The sequence below is a fragment of the Sebastes fasciatus genome, chromosome 12 (genome assembly GCF_043250625.1).
Source record: "Sebastes fasciatus isolate fSebFas1 chromosome 12, fSebFas1.pri, whole genome shotgun sequence".
In the NCBI taxonomy this organism is placed as follows: Eukaryota; Metazoa; Chordata; class Actinopteri; order Perciformes; family Sebastidae; genus Sebastes; species Sebastes fasciatus.
In genome coordinates this window covers 16,191,899-16,211,023 of record NC_133806.1, presented here as the reverse complement: position 1 = coordinate 16,211,023, position 19,125 = coordinate 16,191,899, and the positions used below count along the sequence as shown (strand labels likewise).

Here is a 19,125-nt window from a genome sequence, read left to right as displayed (position 1 = left end):
GATTTTGGCCATATCGAGCCAGCCCTAGTCTCTGTCTAGGTTCCGTCTAGTTTCAGTCATTTCACAAGCAAAAAAAGATAACAAAATGTCATCATTTCCAACTTTTCAAATATGAATATTTGATGCTTTTCTTTATGATCATGATAACAAATTGAATAATTGCACTCTGGGAAATAATAATGATTAAAGATTAAACAATGAATCGGTTTATCAAGAATGTAGATGACAGATTAATCGGAAGGAAGCAATAGCTGGTGGTATGAATAGTTAATTTCCTTGATGACAGACTGATAAATGCATGAATGTATAGGATGATTTAAAGTGCGGGTATAGGCAGTATATTTTTGGCATCATTCAGCAGAAATTCCATAACAACCTTTCAGCATATTGTAATTCAAGTGTTCTGAGAGAAAACTAGACTTCTGCACCTCCTCATGGCTCTGTTTAAAATCCAAAGCCTATAGAAAGGAGGCTGGGTCACAGGAGGACATGGGTCTTGGGGTATGGGGTATAACACATGCGCAGTGTAACTGAAGCTGCGGTCGTGCGTTGCGATTGGCTCAATTTCGGCGAGTGCAGACCAGATTTTACTGCGCAAGTATTATACCCCCAAAGATATGACGCGTGACCCAGCCGCCTTTCTATAGGCCTTGAATAAATCTAGCCCGTGACAGGAGACTTTGGCCAACCACAGGTCATTTCAGAGAGAGAGAGCGTTCCTATTGGCTGTGCTCTGGCTGGTGGGCGGTGCTTGGTATTTCCTCAACTGATCTCAACATGGCTGCCGGGTCATAAACTTTCTTATTTTACAGCAAAACAGTACACTACAAGATGTTTCTGAAAACATTTTATGAGAGAAATAGGCATTACACTAACAGAAACATTAATTCATATATGATCAGCGCTGCCTAGTTTGACCGTTTGATCGGAGTCAGAGATGGCAAGGCTCCAGCTCGGCTCTGATTGGTCGTTTCCCTCCGGTCTGTGAAATCTTGCAGATACCATTAGGAGGACTGGAGGACACCGGAGGACACAGAGGCACATGAATTATTTTTTTCCAGATTACCTGTCTCATGCACTACTGTCAGGATATGGTGACCGTTTTATAAAAATATATTTTTTTAAATCATATTTGCTCCATTTCTACCCACTGCAGCTTCAACCTTTCTGCACTGCTAACTTGACAATGGACACAAAGGTGTCAGTGATGGAGGAAGTCAGAGTCAGAGACAGCAGGCTCCAGCTCGGCTCTGATTGGTTGTTTTCCTCCAGTCTGTGAAATCTTGCAGATACCATTAGGAGCACTGGAGGACACCGGAGGACACATGATTTTTTTTGTCAGATTACCTGTCTCATGCACTACTGTCAGGATATAGTGACTGTTTCATAAAAAAAAACTTTTTTTAATCATATTTGCTCCAATTTTACCAACTGCAGCTTTAAGGGGAATTTAATGAGACGCTTCCTCTCAAAACTAATTATTTCAAGCTGATAATGATTCAAGATAAATTGGATGTGATGATAAGGCCAGTAAGGGGTGTGGTTTGGTTGGGTTGGAGGGGGGGGTGATGGTTGGTCGGATGCTCGCGAGAAGACAGATGCTGATGCTGCCACCATCGAGAGAGAGATTCACATTCACACTGAGACTGAGATGTGAGCGAGCCCGACGAGATGGAGACCTTCATCCATCTTTACCTCAATTTGATCGTGAGTCGAGTCCTAATTTATCATCTTATGTGTATATTTTTTTAAAATATGTTTTTAAAATGAACCTGCAGGGTGTAATCTGGTAAGCAAAACCTCCTTATTCCCACATAGGAGCGTGCGCAACCAAGAGACATGCAAATCTGCTATTTATAGTGATATTACTTGAATTGCATTATAGGGGAAATGTTTTGTTATGATCGGTTTTAAGTGGCATGTATATATAATGTGTAATATTAGAGTTATAATAGGGCGGATGGGCCTGTATATCAGGCGATGCGGTTGGTGGTACCCCCTCCTCCTCCTCCTCCTCCCATCCTCCCTGTCTCCATCAGCTCTGGGATCAATACATGCAGGGGTAAATACTGAACACAGGACGGGGTTCAATTACATCTGCTCAAATGCATGTTTTCTTTGTTTTATTTCAAGGCTTTGTTGGCTTTTAAATGGCCATTCCGATGAAGACCCAGTTTTAAAGCTGAGTGATTTATATTCCTCAGTGATGTGAAGGGCACTGTGCAGGAATATCTGAGCAATAGCTTTCCGTATAGATGGGCTTTAAAAAAAGGCAGACTCAGTGCTGCTGCCTGATTATTTCATGCTCCAGTTAAATGTTCAGTCATTGCTCTATGGTGTTTGTTTTTTTTTCTTTTATGTTATTTCTTTTGATCTAGATCTGCCTGCTGCCATCAGTGTGTAAGGATGTGCTGGTACAGATGGAGACAGCTTGACTACTGTAAACTCATGAATAACAGTGCTTGCTCAGTGGAGCTGAACATGGCTGATAAAGATGATGAGTGGCTGTTATTAAGCTATAAATTAGACAGCAATTATTATCATGGGGATCATTTCATGTGATTTGTGTGTATGGGTGTGTGTTTAAATAGATAGATAGATGGATAGATAGATAGATAGATAGATAGATAGATAGATAGATAGATAGGCTACGTGTCTGCCTTGTTTCATCTGTTGTACTAATAATGAAAACCATCTGTCAAGTATTTGTTTAACTGAACAAGCCTCACTGTTTCCAAAAAAACTACTATATTGTTCAACAAAAGATGCACCATTTTTTAAGGGCTGCAACTAGCTATTTTTTCATTATTAACTGATCTGCTGATTATGTTCTTGATTCATCAATTAAGCATTTAAAATAAGATAAGATAAGATGATCTTTTATTAATGCCTCAGTGGGGATACTGGTCTACAATGTTTTGTTTTGTTTCTCAAGGTGACCAGTCCAAGGTGACGTCTTCAGACGTCTTGTTTTGTATAACCAAGTCCAAAACAAAAATATATTATTCAGTTTACTGTCATAAAAGACTCTGAAAACAAGCAAAAATTCACAATTCAGAAGCTAAAACCAGTGAATATTTGGCATTTTTGCAATTATCAATAGCGTTGCTGATTAATTTAATGTCAATTTATAAATTGATTAATTATTTCAGCTTGAATTATTTTTCTTAAGTAGTGATGTTTGATAATGTGCCTTGATTTTATTTTTTTACAGCACTGTGTGTGTGTTCATATCGCTGCTGTGGCCTCCCAGGACTTGGGCTGTGATAATTATAAAACAGAAAAGCCCAAAAGCAATTGAGTTTTAATGAATAGTCCAGATGATGCATTTAACTTCAAAGACTAATATGAAAACATGTGTAGAGCAAGAAATCGGTCTTTGCAGAGCAGAGTTTTGCTCGTAGTCATTATTCACTGTGTGTCTCCTTTGATGTTACAGGATCTCGGGAGTCAAGCCAAGATGTGACCGTCACGGCGCGTCATAGTTTGGATCTGTCCTGCCTTTACAACACTAGTTTCTATAGCAACAGCAATATAAGAGTATCCTAAAAAGCCACATTCCCACAATGCAGTCCTCTAGCTGCTCCTCTCAGCCTCCGAAGCCGCGGCGCTTTGACATCAGCAGGCGGACCAATACCGTAGCTGGACCAAAGCCTCACGGCGCTGGTTTCCAGAGGGAGGATAAAAACATGAACACGATCACCTCGTCCTCCCCGCGCCGGGCTACTAAAGTTCCCGCTGCACCCATCAGGACCAGGGTGGGAGTGCAGCCTCGCCCACCAGTGACCCAGTCCAGGTTTGGCGCACAAAAACAGGGATCAACCATCTCCAAATTAGCCAAGCCCAAACCTAAGGCTGCTCGTGCGTCTGCGGCGACTAAAATTGCACCAGCAGCCGCTCCGCCTCCGCTCCCCTCCGTTCTCCCTCTTGACCCGAACTGCAACGAGCCGAGCCTCCCGTGTCTGTGCTGCGACGGCCGCTCCCCGCAGGACAACAATAGCATGTTCAACCATAACCACAACAACAACAACACCATCTCTATCAGACAGCAACTGCAGCTACCGCCTCCTCCGGCCCCGTTGCCCCAGAGGCAGGATGGGAAAGGGGCCAAGGAGCAGCCTCAGCCTCCCTCCCAAGCACAGGCCAAGTTGGAGGCCTCCGCCCGCCCTGCTGCCAGTCTGGAAAATGAAGGCAAGAATGCTGACGCAAGCGCTGATCTGGACAACAAGAAAAATGTAAAAGTAGAGGAAGACGACGACGAGGAAGAGAGCAGCGGGGATATTGATATTGATGATGATGAAGAGGCTGACAATGATGACGACGACGATGATGATGATGACGACACTCTGGTCCCCTCGTGCTGTGACTGTCCCCCCTCCCTCCTGGAGTTCTCGCTCTCCTCCTCTACCTCCTCGTCCTCCACTTCCATCAGCTCCTGCTCTGATCTGGAGTCTGACTGTGCAGATCAATCCACCTCCATCTGCTCTTCTCATGACCACGATAATCTGTCCGTCGCTCTGGCTCCCAAAGACCGCTCTCTCCCTGAATGCCAGCCTCCTGCGCGTTCACCCCCGTCCCATCCACCACCATCCCTTCCTCTTAGCCACAACCCCTTCATCTTAAGATCACATTCCCCCACCTCCCCTTGCTCCCCAGATGAGGGCTACCCCTCCGCCCTGGACTCCCCTTCTCCTGACTACCTAGGACTCAAAGATGATTCTGAGGTCACCAAACTAGGTTTGCTTGACTTCCTAGAATCAGTCGGGGAGTTTGGGAAAATGGAGCGCTTCAGCCAGGTGATCCAGGTGGCTCGTTGGGATCTGGAGGGCGAGCAACACTGGGATGTTCTGAGGGATCGGCTAGATCACCTGGATCGCTTGGAGAAGGTGAACAGAGAAGTGAAACTTGCCTACATTGCCAGACTCCATGAGAAGGGGTTTGATCTCGGAGATCTGGAAGAGCAGGATCTCTCAGACGTCATGGATGAAATGGGCAACATTGACATTCCCTGGAAGTTGTATAAAAGCGGCAGAGGAGCGCTGGGAGACTCTCAGGAGTTTTCAGACGCAGGGGTCGACCTCACCGCTCCATCAGACTGTGAGGATCACCTCGCTCCTGATTCCCTCACTTCTTCTCCTGTCGGGCCGCCACCCAGACCCCCCAAACCTCCAGCGCGGCACGCCAGCGTGAGCTCTGACCTCCACACATACATCAATATCAGCAGGGAGACCACTTCCATGGCCGTCTCCACCTCTCCTACATTGTCTACTTTCTCCCCTAACTCCTCGTCCCCCACTTTCACCACTTTTAGGTGTGAGAAACCCCTACCTCCTTCTCCACCCTCCATTCCCCCTCTTCCCACCTCTAAACCAGTCCCTTACCTCACCCTCTACACCACCCCTTCTCCACCTCCATCTCTCCCCACCCCAACTCCTCCCATCCCTCCCCCTCGGAAGCGTCACCTCGCCAGGAAAGAGGCCCAGCGGCTCGCCGCTCTTCAAGCCGATCACGAAAAGACCCCCCTTTCCCTTCCTCCTCCTACCATGCGTCCCCCACCTCTGCCTCCTCCGCCAGTTATCTCCATCTCCTCCTCATCTCCCCCTGCCATACCACCTCCACCTGCCCTGCCTCCTCCCCCCTCCTTCCATGCACTGGATGTAGAGATTCGGAAGCTACTGATGCTCGCTGGATTGACCCAAGCTGAGCTCCTCAAACTCAGCCCAGAGCTTGGTGTTTGTGTTGGAGGGTTAGAGGATGAAGGAGATAGAGATCATGTCATCTCGTCCAGGTCTGGGGAGGTACATGAGTTCAGACTGAAAGAGAGGGAGGAGGAGAAAGAGTGTGATGCCGGGATGATGGCCAGAGACGGATGGAGCAGCAGAGGCAAGATGGTTGGAGAACGAAGAGCTGATGGAGGCCAAACAAAAGAGGAGAGCACACAAAGAACCACCTCGTTCACTGAGATGGCGAGGAGGAGGAAGAGGGGCAGCGGTCTGACCTCTGACCTTTACTACAGCACTGGTTTTAGCAATACACATGAAACTAAAGAAAAGAACATGAGCTTTGAGTCTTACCGGTATCCTACCGAGGTACTAGATTCACCTCCCCCTCCTCCTCCTCCTCGCCCCTTACCCCCAATCCCCCCATCTGTGCCACACCATAAAGTTAGCACTCTCGTGGCTAACTCCGCACAGCCTGAGCGCTTCGATTGGCTCATAGCATTCACACCTGAGTGTGAAGCCGCACTACAGCCTCCACCACTGGCAATGAGAAAATCTCAAGTGGAAACTCAGAAGAAGCTCAGCTCTTCAGGGTCATCTCCAGCTCCAAATGTCACGACTTTTAAAGAGCTGCGTTACCGCAGCAAGAACGGCGCACCCACAACGAAGGTGATCACCGATCCAGACCCCGACCCGAATGTTATTACGCCAGACGCAGATATTCTGTACAACCTGAGGTGGAGGAGAGAGATGGCGGGCGGTGACGGCAACGAATGGGAGTACACCTCTCAGGCTCAGGCCTTCTTCATGCAGCCGCCGCCGGCCCTCACCTCGATGGCCGCTCTGAAGGAAATGCTCCAGAGAGCTGACGAGGAGGGGAGACAACCGGAGCTGTGCCCATCACAGAAGATTGGCTGCTCGGTCAGTGACAGCAGCCTGTGGACCATGGGCAGAGAGTGGGAGGGTGAAGAAGTTAAGAGGGTGGAGAAGGATGAGAAAGAAGAAGAGGAGGAGGTGGAGGTGGAGGTGGAGGTGAGAGGACGAGCCGATGGTGGAAGGAGTCTTGAATCAAGAACTACAGGTGAGTGTGAATTACCATGATGATGCTAATAAAGCAGGCAGCTGAATTTAATGACATAGGGGAAGGGGTCTGTGTGTGTGTGCATTTTTTGTGCATGCGTGGGAGACGATAAACACATCAAAGTGTAATTTTCATCTCAACAAATCTGGGATGGGCAGAAGATGGAGAGAAGGACAGACTGATGCATAAATAACATCCTTGGACAGTACAATAGAAAGAAACCAAGGGTTGAGTCATTTATGGAAATGATATATTGAGCGAGAGCGAAGAGATGGAGGGCAAGCATGCGTCACAGAAAGGCATGATGGGTGATATGATGGATAAATGATGACAAGGGATAAACAGAGGGGGGGATGTGAATAAGACAGAGGCAGCTGCAGAGAGAACATGAGCAACAGTGAGAGATGGAGGGATAAAGACAGTGAAGAGTGGAGGTAATATGAGGAGAGAGAGGAGGTTGGAAACTTCCCAGCCAGTCTTTCCTGCACTGGTTATCAAAGTGTGATGTCATCACTGCCTTATTCAATTATTCATCCACTCTCCAGGCCAACGGGAGGGGGATAATGGAGTGCCCACTGAGCTCACCACCTTCCTTCTTTATACCTTCAACTTCTCTTTTCTTTCTATCAGTGTGTCCTAACATATTTTTTTGTTCGTCTGCCTCTTTACTAGTTTTAAATCCCATCAACTTTATGCTTTCCTCTTGCTGTCAATCACGTTTCTCTGCTTCCCCCAAACCTTTGCTCCCTAGAGTGGCACCGATAGCTAAGATCAGGTTACTTATCTCATACAGTGCTGCAGTGGGCTTCATAAACACTAGATTGTCAGTAGGGTGTATGTTTGATCTAAATTAGGGCTGCAACTAACGATTATTTTCATTGCCATCTGACGATTATTTCTTCGATGAATCGATTAGTTGTTTGGTCTATAAAATATCAGAAAGAAATGAGTAATTGTAGCGACTACTATCAATTAAACAGCCGGTAAGAGGCTCTCTACTGCGTGACGCGTTCAAAGAAATCCATACGTCCATATGCGTTATATGGTGTTTGTTAAATGAAAAGAATTACAAACAATAACTGTACTGGATTAACTAAAGCAGATGAAGTGACGTGAGTGAAATATGTCGATCAGTGTTTCCCAAAGTCCAAGATGACGTCCTAAAATGTCTTGTTTTGTCCACAACTCACAGATAATCAGTTTACTGTCATAGAGGAGTAAAGAAACCAGAACATATTCACATTTAAGAAGCTGGAATCAGAGACTTTTTTTTCTTAAAAATTACTCAAACCGATTAATCGGTTATCAAAATAGTTGCCGATTAATTTAATAGTTGACAACTAATCGATTAATCGTCGCTGCGCTAATTTAAATTGCTCATATTCTCCGCCAGTCGGTTGCTAAATTAATTTGTAAAATTAGTCCTTTGATTATAAAATCACCATGGCATTATTTCACGATTTTGCTAACGAGTTACATGCTGCAGGAGTTTCCCCCAAAAACCACTGCAACAGACATAAAATAGGTGTGTACACCTTTAAGAACCAAAGGGGTGGATCTTAATACATGGACCAATGGCTGAGAGCCAGTGTCAGAAAAATAGGAAGTATCATGTGTTGGTTACAGTTCAAAGACAGCTCAAGTCTAACCAAGGTATGGTTGCTTTCTAGCTCATTTTGCAGCCCATATACATATATATATATACATACCCTAGCACTTTGTCACAGCTGATCTAGTGTAATGTAAATTGCTGCAGCCACAACCTCTGAATCTCCACAGAGGCAGACATGGTGAGTGAGCAGGAACGGACAGAAGTCAGCTATCTGTTGACTGACTCAGCATTACACTGCTGTACTGCTGGAGAGGGGAGGAGGAGGTAGAGAGGTAGAGAGGTAGAAAACAAAAGGCAGAGAAGAGAAAGAGAGAGAAGGTGATCCAGAGGTGATGATGGCACGCACTGCAGTAAATTACAAAACACTGTGCTGTGTTAGATCAACGTTCAGAACTCTCAGTACAAAGTGTGAAATGAAAGTGAAACCAGAAAACCCACATTGAGATATGATGAATCTTTGATAGTGGCATTTTAATTACGGTGAATAAGTGGCTGATTTGAATATTTTCTACTGAGCAGCGTTTATGGGAATCATTTCCTGTTGTGTCAAACTCTTAGATGAGAGACGTGTGGTTATTGCCCTTCATGAATCAACTCCATTGACTCATTCTCTATCAATGTGTAGCTGTCAATCAACTGTTTAAATACTGCATGATGTTACATGATGACGATATCTGCTGATTTACACTCATGAATGTGCATTTTTATCTCTCGACAGACACTAACATTTTCTGCATCTCTCTCTCCTTCCCATTTCTCTGCCACATTTACTTTACTCTTCCTGGTTTTTCCTCACCTCTCCATCCCATTCGGTTGTTTTCCATTGTTTGTCCACGGCTCCGCTTTGCTCCCTCATGTCGCTTTGCCTCTCCATCCTGACCTCCTGCACCTTTACAATTTTTTGGCCTTTTTAACCCTTTTTCCCAATAAGCAGTCTCCTCCCCCCCGCTGTCCCTCGCCCAGTCCTTCCAACCCTACTTCCTCCACGCTGCCCTCCCTCCCTATCGCCCCGGCTTCTGTAACTCCCAGCCCTTTGCAGATCCCAGACCCCTCAGCCATGCAGGCAGGGAGTCCAGAGACACACGCTGTAATAACACACGGTGGGCCACCGCTGCTCCCAGCGCAGCTCGCATCCAAAGAGATGAGTCCAGCGCTGATATGAACTCTAGCTTTAACTATGAATCTCTGGATGATTTCGATGTAGACTCTCCTTGTGATTATGGGGATATCTTTAACACACGCAGAGACTTTGACTCTATCTGTAATTTTGACTCTCTGTACTGCAGTGACTCTAAGTCAGACACACCTGTTCAGGCTCCAGGTTGCACCACTCCATATAAGAACATTGATGTCATGATGACATATTCAAACAGCATCAGCGCTTTAGATTCGCTGTATTCAGAAAAACACTCACACGCAGACCACAACAGGACATCTAAAGAGCTTCCTCCTCTCCCTTCATATTACCTGTACCACCCGAAAAACTGCCCTCTGCACAGGGGTGCCCCTCCTCGCCTCTCGCCTATCGGCGCCCTCGCCCCACCCGAGCGCTCTGGGGCAACCCCGCCAGGTGCAGCAGGCTACTGCCTCAACTCCCCGCTTTTCCCCCGCTCTCACACCTTGCCTGCCCTCGCTGCTCCTCTCTACTACCCAAACCTCTACCCTCCTATACCGCCTAGGGCGCCCCCCCTACCCCCAAAACTCTACCAGGCTCCTCCGCAGTCACGCGTGGCGAGTAAGACTTCTCTCTCTCTTCTCTCTCCCTACATCTCACACTCTCTCTCTCTCTCTTTGACATCTTGCTTGCATGCATGTCTGTCTGTCTGTCTGTCTGTCTGTCTGTCTGTCTGTCTGTTTCTGTCTTTGTTCTCTGCCCTCCCTGGATATAGTGGCCCTCTGACTTTTGTCACTTTTCGACCCTTTGGGATTTGCAGATTTGAAAGAACTGGGTAACTGAAGCTGTTTTATGTAGCAGAAGGTAGATCCCTGCAGGTCATCTAATGCGTCTTATCTACGCCGTCCTTTCAAATCTGCAAAGGGCCTTCAGAGGGGTGACAGCTGTTCCTGTCAGAGGGCGTCCAGAGCTGCTCGCACTCTTTTTTCCTCTTACTCTGTCTGTCTCTGTGTCTGTCTCGTCTGGCCTGGTCTGTCTACATGTTTTTGTTTTTGCACGGTGTGATGTTGTAAAGTAAATTATTTTTATTTAAACCTTTTTTTTTTTTATCTTTGTGTATGTATATGTGTACATTTAGGGCATTTTCAAAGTAATTAAAGGGATAGTTTGGGTGTTTTTAAGTAGGGATGTATGAGATACTTATCGTAGTAGTAGTAGGTGTTACTTACAGTAGATGACGGTCGGCAAGCCCCCTGCATCGAGAAACAGAAAACACAGGAACTGGAGCAAAGCAATGTACTGCTGTGGACGGGAACAGAAGAAACACTTATTTTAGCCACCTAAAATAAAGACTCACCTAAAAAAATCACTATCCCTTTAAGTGTACGCTATATTTTGAATATTTTCACCGCTTCATCTTGCAGTCAGACGGCCCTTTTGTTCTCCTTTCCGACGGGGAACTGAATTGAAAGTGGAACTTATCTATGCTCTTTCCAAAGCCAGCAGGCTCAGATGATAAAAACAGTTTAGATACGTTATCAATTTTTTAAGGTGAGCTTTTCTTTTAGGAAGCTAAAATAAGTTTTTCTGCCGACCCCGTCCACAGCAGTACATTGCTTTGGTTCCGTGTGGTAACTCTTGTCTGCTTCTCCAAACTGGAGGCATGCCAACCGTCATCTACTGTAGGTAACACACTGACCTCATACAACCCCACTTCAAAACACCCAAACTATCCCTTTAAGGTCCACTGCATCCTGTTCATTATATGAATGTCTGTATTTATATAACTAGTTTATATAAATCCTTTTATATGAACATCACACCGTATTCAACATCTGCCCTTTGCACATGTGAATAATTGTATCTGACCTGACTGATGTGCTAGTTTATACACCTGTTCCCCCCACTAGCTCTGCAGTATGTATATTTATATTAGGTATGTATGAGTGTATTTGTGTGTTTGAGCGCGAGTCAAGACTAATGCATGGGATCCTGTTTATTCCCGATGCATACAGAAAGTTGTCTTCACAGATCCAGATGTTGAAAGCAAACCAATATTTACAGGATGTCCTCACACACTGTTTGTTGTCAGTAGTACCATCTGCTTCTGTCTGCCTCCTCCAAATGCTTCTCATTCTACTAATAATACTAATATTTTAGTTATGGTATTTATGTCTGTGGTGATTCATTATTGCTGCTGTTGAATTTGTATTTTTTTGAAGTAAGTAATTACTCTTTTGCTGTCGCTGTCAGCTGTTCGCAGTGTCTCATTCGCTGGCTCTGTACAGAGGACAGAGACGTCCTGGATGGGCGAAGATGTGAAGCATCCAATGAGAGGCCTGGGCCTGTCCTCTCTGTGCCTGCAGGAAAAAAAAGGTGTGCGTCTCACCTGTGTGTGTGTGTGTGTGTGTTTACCTGTCCATCTGTGTATGTTTGTCCCTGATGATGTCTATAGCTCTTACAGTTTAACCATTGTTCTCCCCTCCAGCTCTGGTCAGTGCGGTCAGCGTGGCAGTGGAAGCCATCTTGGCCCAGTTCAGCTCTTCTCGGACTGTCGTTCAGAAGGTTAGTCACTGCTTACATTACGTCACCGGAGGGATTTTGAATAACAGAATTAAGTTGTCATTTTTTTTTGTTGCTTTGTTTGTTTCACTATCGAGGCGTCACTCTCGATAACGAAACAAAATGTCATCTTCTTTTGAATTCATCTTTGAAAATGCTTCCCCCCCCTCCCTTCTTGTTCTGACTCTACATATTTTGTTCCGTCTCTCCTCAGTCTCTCTCAGTTAACAAGGTACTAGAATATCTTTAGATAACCCAATCTTGTAGTCTTAAGAATTTCTTTGTCAACTAACTCCAACCCCCCCAAATCATGTCTCATCACATCATACCGACCCTCGTCTTCCCCTGGTCCTCATTTACGTGTCCCATTTTCCTTTCCCTCCCTCTCTCTCTCTCGTGCCGTCCTTTCCCCTGTCTCTCCCTGTCACTGCACATCTTCTTCCTCTCCCTTCCTCTCCCCTCCCTAGGCCTTATCAGGAGACAGCACTATAAATCCATCTCTGGGCCGTCTGGTGCTGCAGTGTCTCTGCCCAGCCCTGCACAGCTTGCTGACCGATGGCTTGAAGCCTCACCAGAGTGACCTGATTGCAGGCAGGAGGCCAAATTCCGCCTGGGGTCTGGTCCAGGCCTCCACCAGGCCAGGTAGCACGCCAAGATCAAAGGAAAATTAGCATTTATAGACCTGGATATTAAGGATTTGATATTAGTTGTGTCATGTTTTTTTTTCCTGGTTGATGATGATAATAATAATAAGCCCTGGACTTTGTCTGCCTGACATTTTCTCACACACACCGGTCAATACTTGTTGATTTTAGTATCTAAAATGCTGAATTAAGCAAACAACAGGATGCAGATATCGATTGGCCTATGAGTGCCAAGTTTAAAGTTCCTCTGTTGATCGCTCTCTCTCTCTCTCTCTCTCTCTCTCTCTCTCTCCGTCTCTTTATATATATTTTCTCCTCTTCCTCTCAACACACTTTTCAAGGTCCTAAAACTCAAGCGTTGTTCAACCTACAAGTTCGTGTTGGAGAGCTGCCTCAGCTCAGACAGAGCAAACACAGGTTCAACGCTTTCCTCTTCGGCCTGCTGAAGTGAGTTCTGGCTCATTATCCTCTCCACTAGTAGCAGGAAAAGTGCTCAAATCAGTAGTTAAAAAATATTTTTGATACTATATTTTAATTTCCCTGCACTTGTCCTCTTTGTATCCTCACTTTTCCTCTTCTCTCTATTTTCTTCCAGTACCAAGCTTCTTGATTTCTGGCTGTCTCACCTTCAGTCTTGCAGTGGTAAGTTTCCATCACTTCCGTCTCATTCTCGTGCGCGTGCATGTGCGTTAACAGTGACCTCTCTTCCTCTCAGATGTGCTGGAGACATATCACCGCCCCGCCTCCTTCATGCGTCTGTCGCTGACCGCCTGCCAGCCTCTGTTCGAGGAGCTGCTCCTCGTGTTGCAGCCTCTAAGCCTGCTGACCTTCAACCTCGACCTGCTCTTCCAGCACCACCATTTAGAGCTGGACAGTCACACACCGGAGATCCCCAGTCCACCTTGTCAGGACGCCGTTTCAACAGAGGGGTCCCAATCCAAAATCACAGGCTGTAAATATATTGAAAGCCTCTCAGAGGTAGACTTTGGAAGCCCAGAGCATCGGGCGGCCAAAGAAAAATCGCCAAAGAACGGAGGAACATGGGAATCAACACAAAGCAGTGCTGCACCCATAAAAGCACCGGTCACTATTGGGCAGACGAGTCCTCAGCTGTTGTGGGTGCAGGAGAAGGAAATTGGAGACTTACCTCTTCATGATATTGAGGAGGACAGCCTCGCTCAGCAGGCAGGACAGGTACTCACCTTTTTGTGCAGCTCTTCAGTGTTTGTAGTCAAATATGTTGTGTGATCGTGCAGGGCTGACCTTTCTTTTAATCTTAGGTGATCCAGCACGGATGGGGGGCTGTGATGCGCTGGGGAGGCAGACTGAGCCAGAACCTGTCTGAGAGGAGCCTGAAAAAGGAGGAGTTGAAGACGGACCTCCAGGCAACAGCAGGGAGCGAGTTTGCTCCGGTCAGCAGCAGTGTTCATGTTCCCTGGGGTATGGGGCGGCTCTTTGGAGCCTCTAAAAGCCTCAGCAGCCCACCAGGTCACACACCGCCAACCAGGTTAGCCAATGAATTCACCACATAACTGTAATGGACTAGTGGATTCAACCACTGTAGTGACTTGTTTTCTGCATGAATGGTAACACTCTCTCTCTGTTTAACCATCCCTCTTGTCCTCTCTGTGTCCGTCTCTGCAGGCGTCCCTCTCAGTGGCTGTCTCCTGGTGTCACCGCACTGTCACGAATGGTGAGCAGCAACTCCACCCCGATAATACGAAGGGCCCCGGAGCCCCAGGGAGGAAGTGAGCCCGAGGCAGAGAAAGAGGTTGACGCAATGGAGATGAAGGACAAACCCAGACCACTCAGGTACAACGGACATAAAGCAAGGTTATAATAGTTTTGAATTTTCAGTTAGTTTTTATTTAATTTTAGCTTTGACTTTTCAATTTAATTTTAGTTTAGTTTTAGTTAGTTTTCAGAGTGTTTTTGCTGTTTTAGTTTCAGTTTTAGTTAGTTTTCAGAGTGTTTTTGCTGTTTTAGTTTCAGTTTTAGTTAGTTTTCAGAGTGTTTTTGCTGTTTTAGTTTCAGTTTTAGTTAGTTTTCAGAGTGTTTTTGCTGTTTTAGTTTCAGTTTTAGTTAGTTTTCAGAGTGTTTTTGCCGTTTTAGTTTTAAGATTTTTCAGAAAAATTTAGTTTTAGTTTTTATTTTAGTTTTAGTTTGTTTTTGTCAGGGCCAGGTATAACGCCTCAGAGGTATGTAGCCACGAGAGTTGACGGAAATTCATGCTGACTCCTTTTTTCAGGAGTGATGTATTATAGCTAAAACAAAACTAAAACTGAAATGATTTTACATTCATTTTATATTTTCATTAGTTTTTACCCAGGCAATATCATTTCAGTTTAGTTTTTTTAAAGGTTTTTATTTAGTTTCAGTTCACTAAAAATATTTTTAACTGCTTATTTTTAGTTTTGTTTCAGTTTTAGTTTACTATAATAACACTGATATAAATTGACAGTGATGGTACACTGTCTGTATTTTGTTTTTCTCACCAACCGTTCATCCGATCGACTTCACACTTGAAGGGTGTATTGCTGAGGACCCAAGGAAGTGCAGCGTCGAGTGCGAGCTCTTGAGATCTACGGGACATGTTTATTAGTAGCTGGAGTTTGCGCTGGCTGAATGCGAGTTACTACAGCTAGTTGCTAACTGAAAGTTTCCCGGAGCCGCTGCCCGCTCTCCTCACAGCGAAATAGTCTCCTGGTGGAGGGGAGGACAAAGCGAAAATGCGAGTCATTTTCTTGTTTCTGCCACTTTGGATTTAATCCAATAAACAACTATCAAAACATACACAGACCATGTACCTTTAACGTGATTGACAAGCCCTCGGGGCAGCTCTACTTCTCCATCTTTTGAGAGACGACTGGACGCTACAGTGACTCGCATGCTCATTTCAGCGGATATCTCTGCAATGCAACACATAGACATATTTGACATAACATCAAAAATGTAATCTCTTATCAATGACCTCTTTTTGAATGATTTAAACTAAAATTCTGGCCAGATTGCACCTTTAAGTATGAGCTAAAGCAGCCTACAGGGTGTCTAGTTGTGGCGTATTTTTTTCTCTTTTAAAATGTCATCTTTCCCCCGCCAAGAGCACCAGTGGGCGTAGGAGACACCAGAAATGCTCCTGTTATCTTTTTTTGTCTTTGGAAGACTATAATTGGTGACTCACCAGCGACCCTGCATTGTGACTCATCCAAGATAGGGCTACATCGTATGTTGGAGTTGACGTTCTTGTCTGTGGTTGGTGTGTAGACCTGAGAAAATCTCTGCTGTCTGTCCTCAGGTCCATACGAACGCTGTGCGACCACTCGGGAACTGGTTCAGAGCTCACCTTCTGCAAAGGGGAGGAACTGGTGGTGTTAGGAGGAGTCGATCAGGACTGGATTCGCTGTCGTCAGGGAGACAAAGAGGGACTGGTACCTATTGGCTACACCTCTCTCATCATGTGACTTCGGCACCATAACTGCTGCACTCAATCAATTAAAAAAACAAAATAAAAATCTATATATATTTTAGGCGAGTGTTGAGAGGTTATGGCGGGGCTCCACTACTCTGAAAGGGATATTTCACGCTTGCTCTGTTCGAGTTTGAGTTGAGCGCATAGCACCATCTGTTCTGCTTTACGTGCATCAGGAGCAGTCTGCAGCCCGCTCCCTTTATGAACATATGGGAGCTTTTTTCCCCCCCATTCACAATCCATCCAGTTTGGTAGCATTAAACTAATGGATGTTAGCAGCAGGAATGCAGCAGATGCTGTGAAATAACGACTCAAGTCAAATTTCATACTGGAAGACCTTTGATCTCGTAGTGAAGTATCCCTTTAAAATGTTCTTTCCTCAATTTCTGCCTTCCTCGTCGGCCGCTGGTCTGAAAACGATCACAGGGGAAATTCTGTGCTGTCAACCACTTGAGTGCTTTCAGATCAGAGGCCATGAGGAGGCGACAGCCTGGTAGTAGCCGCGTTGATATCTCTAGCTGTAGTCAGCTGTAGAGAGCCGCGGCTCGCAGGTTGTCGAGTGGAGGAAGCACGTGAGAGTACTGGGCCGTAGCTCCTGTTGCATACTGCGTAGTAATGTAGTGAACTGTAGCTGTGTAGATCTGTGTTTTATTGACCTTTAACCCCTATCGACCTCTCACCTTTATCGCCTGGTTCATGTGTGTTTGTTTCTGCTACTATATTTGACTGTATAAATATACATACAAAATATATATATAAGTATATAAAATGAGATTGATATTACCAAGATAGATAGAAAGATAGATGAACAAGAGAAAGCAGATAGTAAAACACAAGCAGCAGCTTAATACTGTGGCCACACTGAGGAAGTGGATGATTAAAAAAATGAATTCTTTACATCTGCAACTTTACACACACATCAAGCGGTTGTCATACATGCAAAAAAAATGTGTTTGTTTTAAATCCAGTATCTTCCCTCCTGTTTGCTTCATGTATTGCTATGGTCCTGACATCATATTCATAACATTATTAGATTTAGCCTCATACCTTAAAACACTGTATGCATTGTAATGTGCCATGAATGCTTTGAATGAATGCCAGAAAATATCTATCTATCCATCCCACACGAGATAATATCAGACAACAGCAATCTGTAGCTAATCGCGTCCAAAACCTCACGGTGCCAACGTGTGTCGGAGTAAAACACCTCACCAAACTATGCTCGGCTCTTGTTCAACACTATCTGACCTTAAACTTTAATGGAGTGAGAAGATCCCAGATGTATGTAACTCATAAATACTACAGCAAAGTCTGTAGGTTTGGTGGCTGAATTTCACCTCGTACCTCAGTGTTTGTATTTATCTTAATTAGGGCTGACCCGAATGTTTCGAAGCTTCGACCGTTGCCATGGTAATCGACCTACAAATCAGTATTCGAATGCTTCGTTTTCTTTTTTTTAAGTATGTATAAATCCCCAAATAGCCCATGAAATAAGGAATAATTCGACAACATCATTCATTATTCATATTCAACATTAATTATCATTAGTTATTGTAGAGGTGCGTGTGTCGAATATCTTTGAAAATTTCTCACCGAAGCTTCGAAGCACAAAAAATGATATTCGGGACAGCCCTACTCTTAACCCCTTCCCGCCATGTTTGCTCATCATAATCATTGATATTAATGATAGTGGTAGTAGAATTGGTTGTGGTGGAAGTGATGTTACTGTTGAACCACATTGCTTTATGTCATATATTTATTCAATAGTTTCTGTATTGATTACTATGCATATGGTTAAATGTACAACTAAAAAGCCTTTTTGTTTGTTTTAAAGTCACGGTTTTGATTTGATGTTGACACCTGAAGCCTAAAACAACAACTTAAATAGTTAAAGTTAATATAAAAGAGCCAGATTTTAACTTGTCAGAAAAGGCTGACACTAAAGGACCTCCGTTTAATTCAGCAGGAATTCATTGCTATTGATCAATCAGGGAAAGTTTCCTCGTGTTATTGTGTCAATGCCATGTAGCATGACATCACCGTCACTATGGCAACTGTCCAGTAGCGATAACCAGTGCTCATAACTTGTAACTTATGATCACAATAAGATGCCATAAAATGGATAGGTGTTTACGAGAAACAATGTCTAGATAAAGATAAAATATCAGTTGACACGTTTATATTTTTTTGTTTTTTTTATTTGTGAGATTCTGGTCTAAATGCATTTGTTAATTTATTGGATGTACTATTTATTGATCTGGAGGTTTCTGAAAAGAAAAGCTCTATCTGACCCATCTAGTGTCTCTCTATCTATCTGGGTTCTTTATGTGAGTGTGTGAGTGTGTGAGCGTGCACATGGCAATGTGTGTGGCAATGAAAGCAGAGATGAGTGTGAGCACATCCTGCACTTTCACTTGTGTGTGCGTGTGTGTGTGTGTGTATGTGTGTGTGTGTGTGTGTGTGTGTGTGTAAGTGTAACAATGAGATCTGTACCTCCCTCCTCCTCCTCCTCTTCCTCCTCTTTCTCTCTGGTGTCATGTAGCCTGTAGACATCCCTGTGTCCTACTATTACTGCATATAGTTCAGTGCCCCTCTAGTGTCAGTCACTGTCCACCTCCTGCATGTGCTTGTTTGTAAATACACCAAATAAAATGATCAGTATAAACCAAGCCTGGGCAGCTGTTTGAGTCATATTTTAGCCCTTAATATCCATGTTAAAAAGCCTTATTAGTCAGAGTTTACATGTTAAGCCATCCAATTTGATTGTTATCAGGCTATTTAATAGCCATTATCAGTCGCTATAAGCACCATAGATGTGGGTCAATAGGGGCCTACTACGTGTACTACCTTGTAAAAGTGAAAGCGAAACTTAAAAGCAACACGTTCTAACATGTTGTAAAACTGAATGAAACGTCACATTTTG

General features: G+C 44.5%; 1 protein-coding gene across 4 annotated transcripts; it reads left to right on the top strand.

The window, feature by feature from the left end:
- Window positions 1–1,554: 1,554 nt before the first annotated feature.
- On the top strand, window positions 1,555–18,871 carry rusc1 (RUN and SH3 domain containing 1). Of its 4 annotated transcripts, XM_074653568.1 has the most exons (13): window positions 1,555–1,707; window positions 3,440–6,801; window positions 9,348–10,148; window positions 11,781–11,903; window positions 12,016–12,092; window positions 12,304–12,321; window positions 12,557–12,731; window positions 13,075–13,180; window positions 13,329–13,375; window positions 13,449–13,927; window positions 14,014–14,240; window positions 14,378–14,545; window positions 16,029–18,871. In XM_074653568.1, the coding sequence occupies exons 2-13, from the start codon at window positions 3,567–3,569 to the stop codon at window positions 16,192–16,194; spliced, it is 5,622 nt and encodes a 1,873-aa protein (XP_074509669.1). In that variant the 5' UTR covers window positions 1,555–1,707; window positions 3,440–3,566; the 3' UTR covers window positions 16,195–18,871. The 4 variants fall into 4 exon arrangements, with proteins under 4 accessions (XP_074509669.1, XP_074509670.1, XP_074509671.1 ...); XM_074653569.1 differs by lacking the exon at window positions 12,304–12,321; XM_074653570.1 differs by lacking the exon at window positions 9,348–10,148 and having other exon boundaries at window positions 1,556–1,707.
- Window positions 18,872–19,125: the final 254 nt, after the last annotated feature.

Bases quoted from the DNA above. Each gene is read 5' to 3' on its own strand.
- rusc1 (XM_074653568.1), top strand. From the start codon at position 3,567: ATGCAGTCCTCTAGCTGCTCCTCTCAGCCTCCGAAGCCGCGGCGCTTT. The intron at 10,149-11,780 runs GTAAGACTTCTC...TGTCGCTGTCAG, and splicing joins TCCGCAGTCACGCGTGGCGA to CTGTTCGCAGTGTCTCATTC. The intron at 14,241-14,377 runs GTTAGCCAATGA...CCGTCTCTGCAG, and splicing joins GGTCACACACCGCCAACCAG to GCGTCCCTCTCAGTGGCTGT.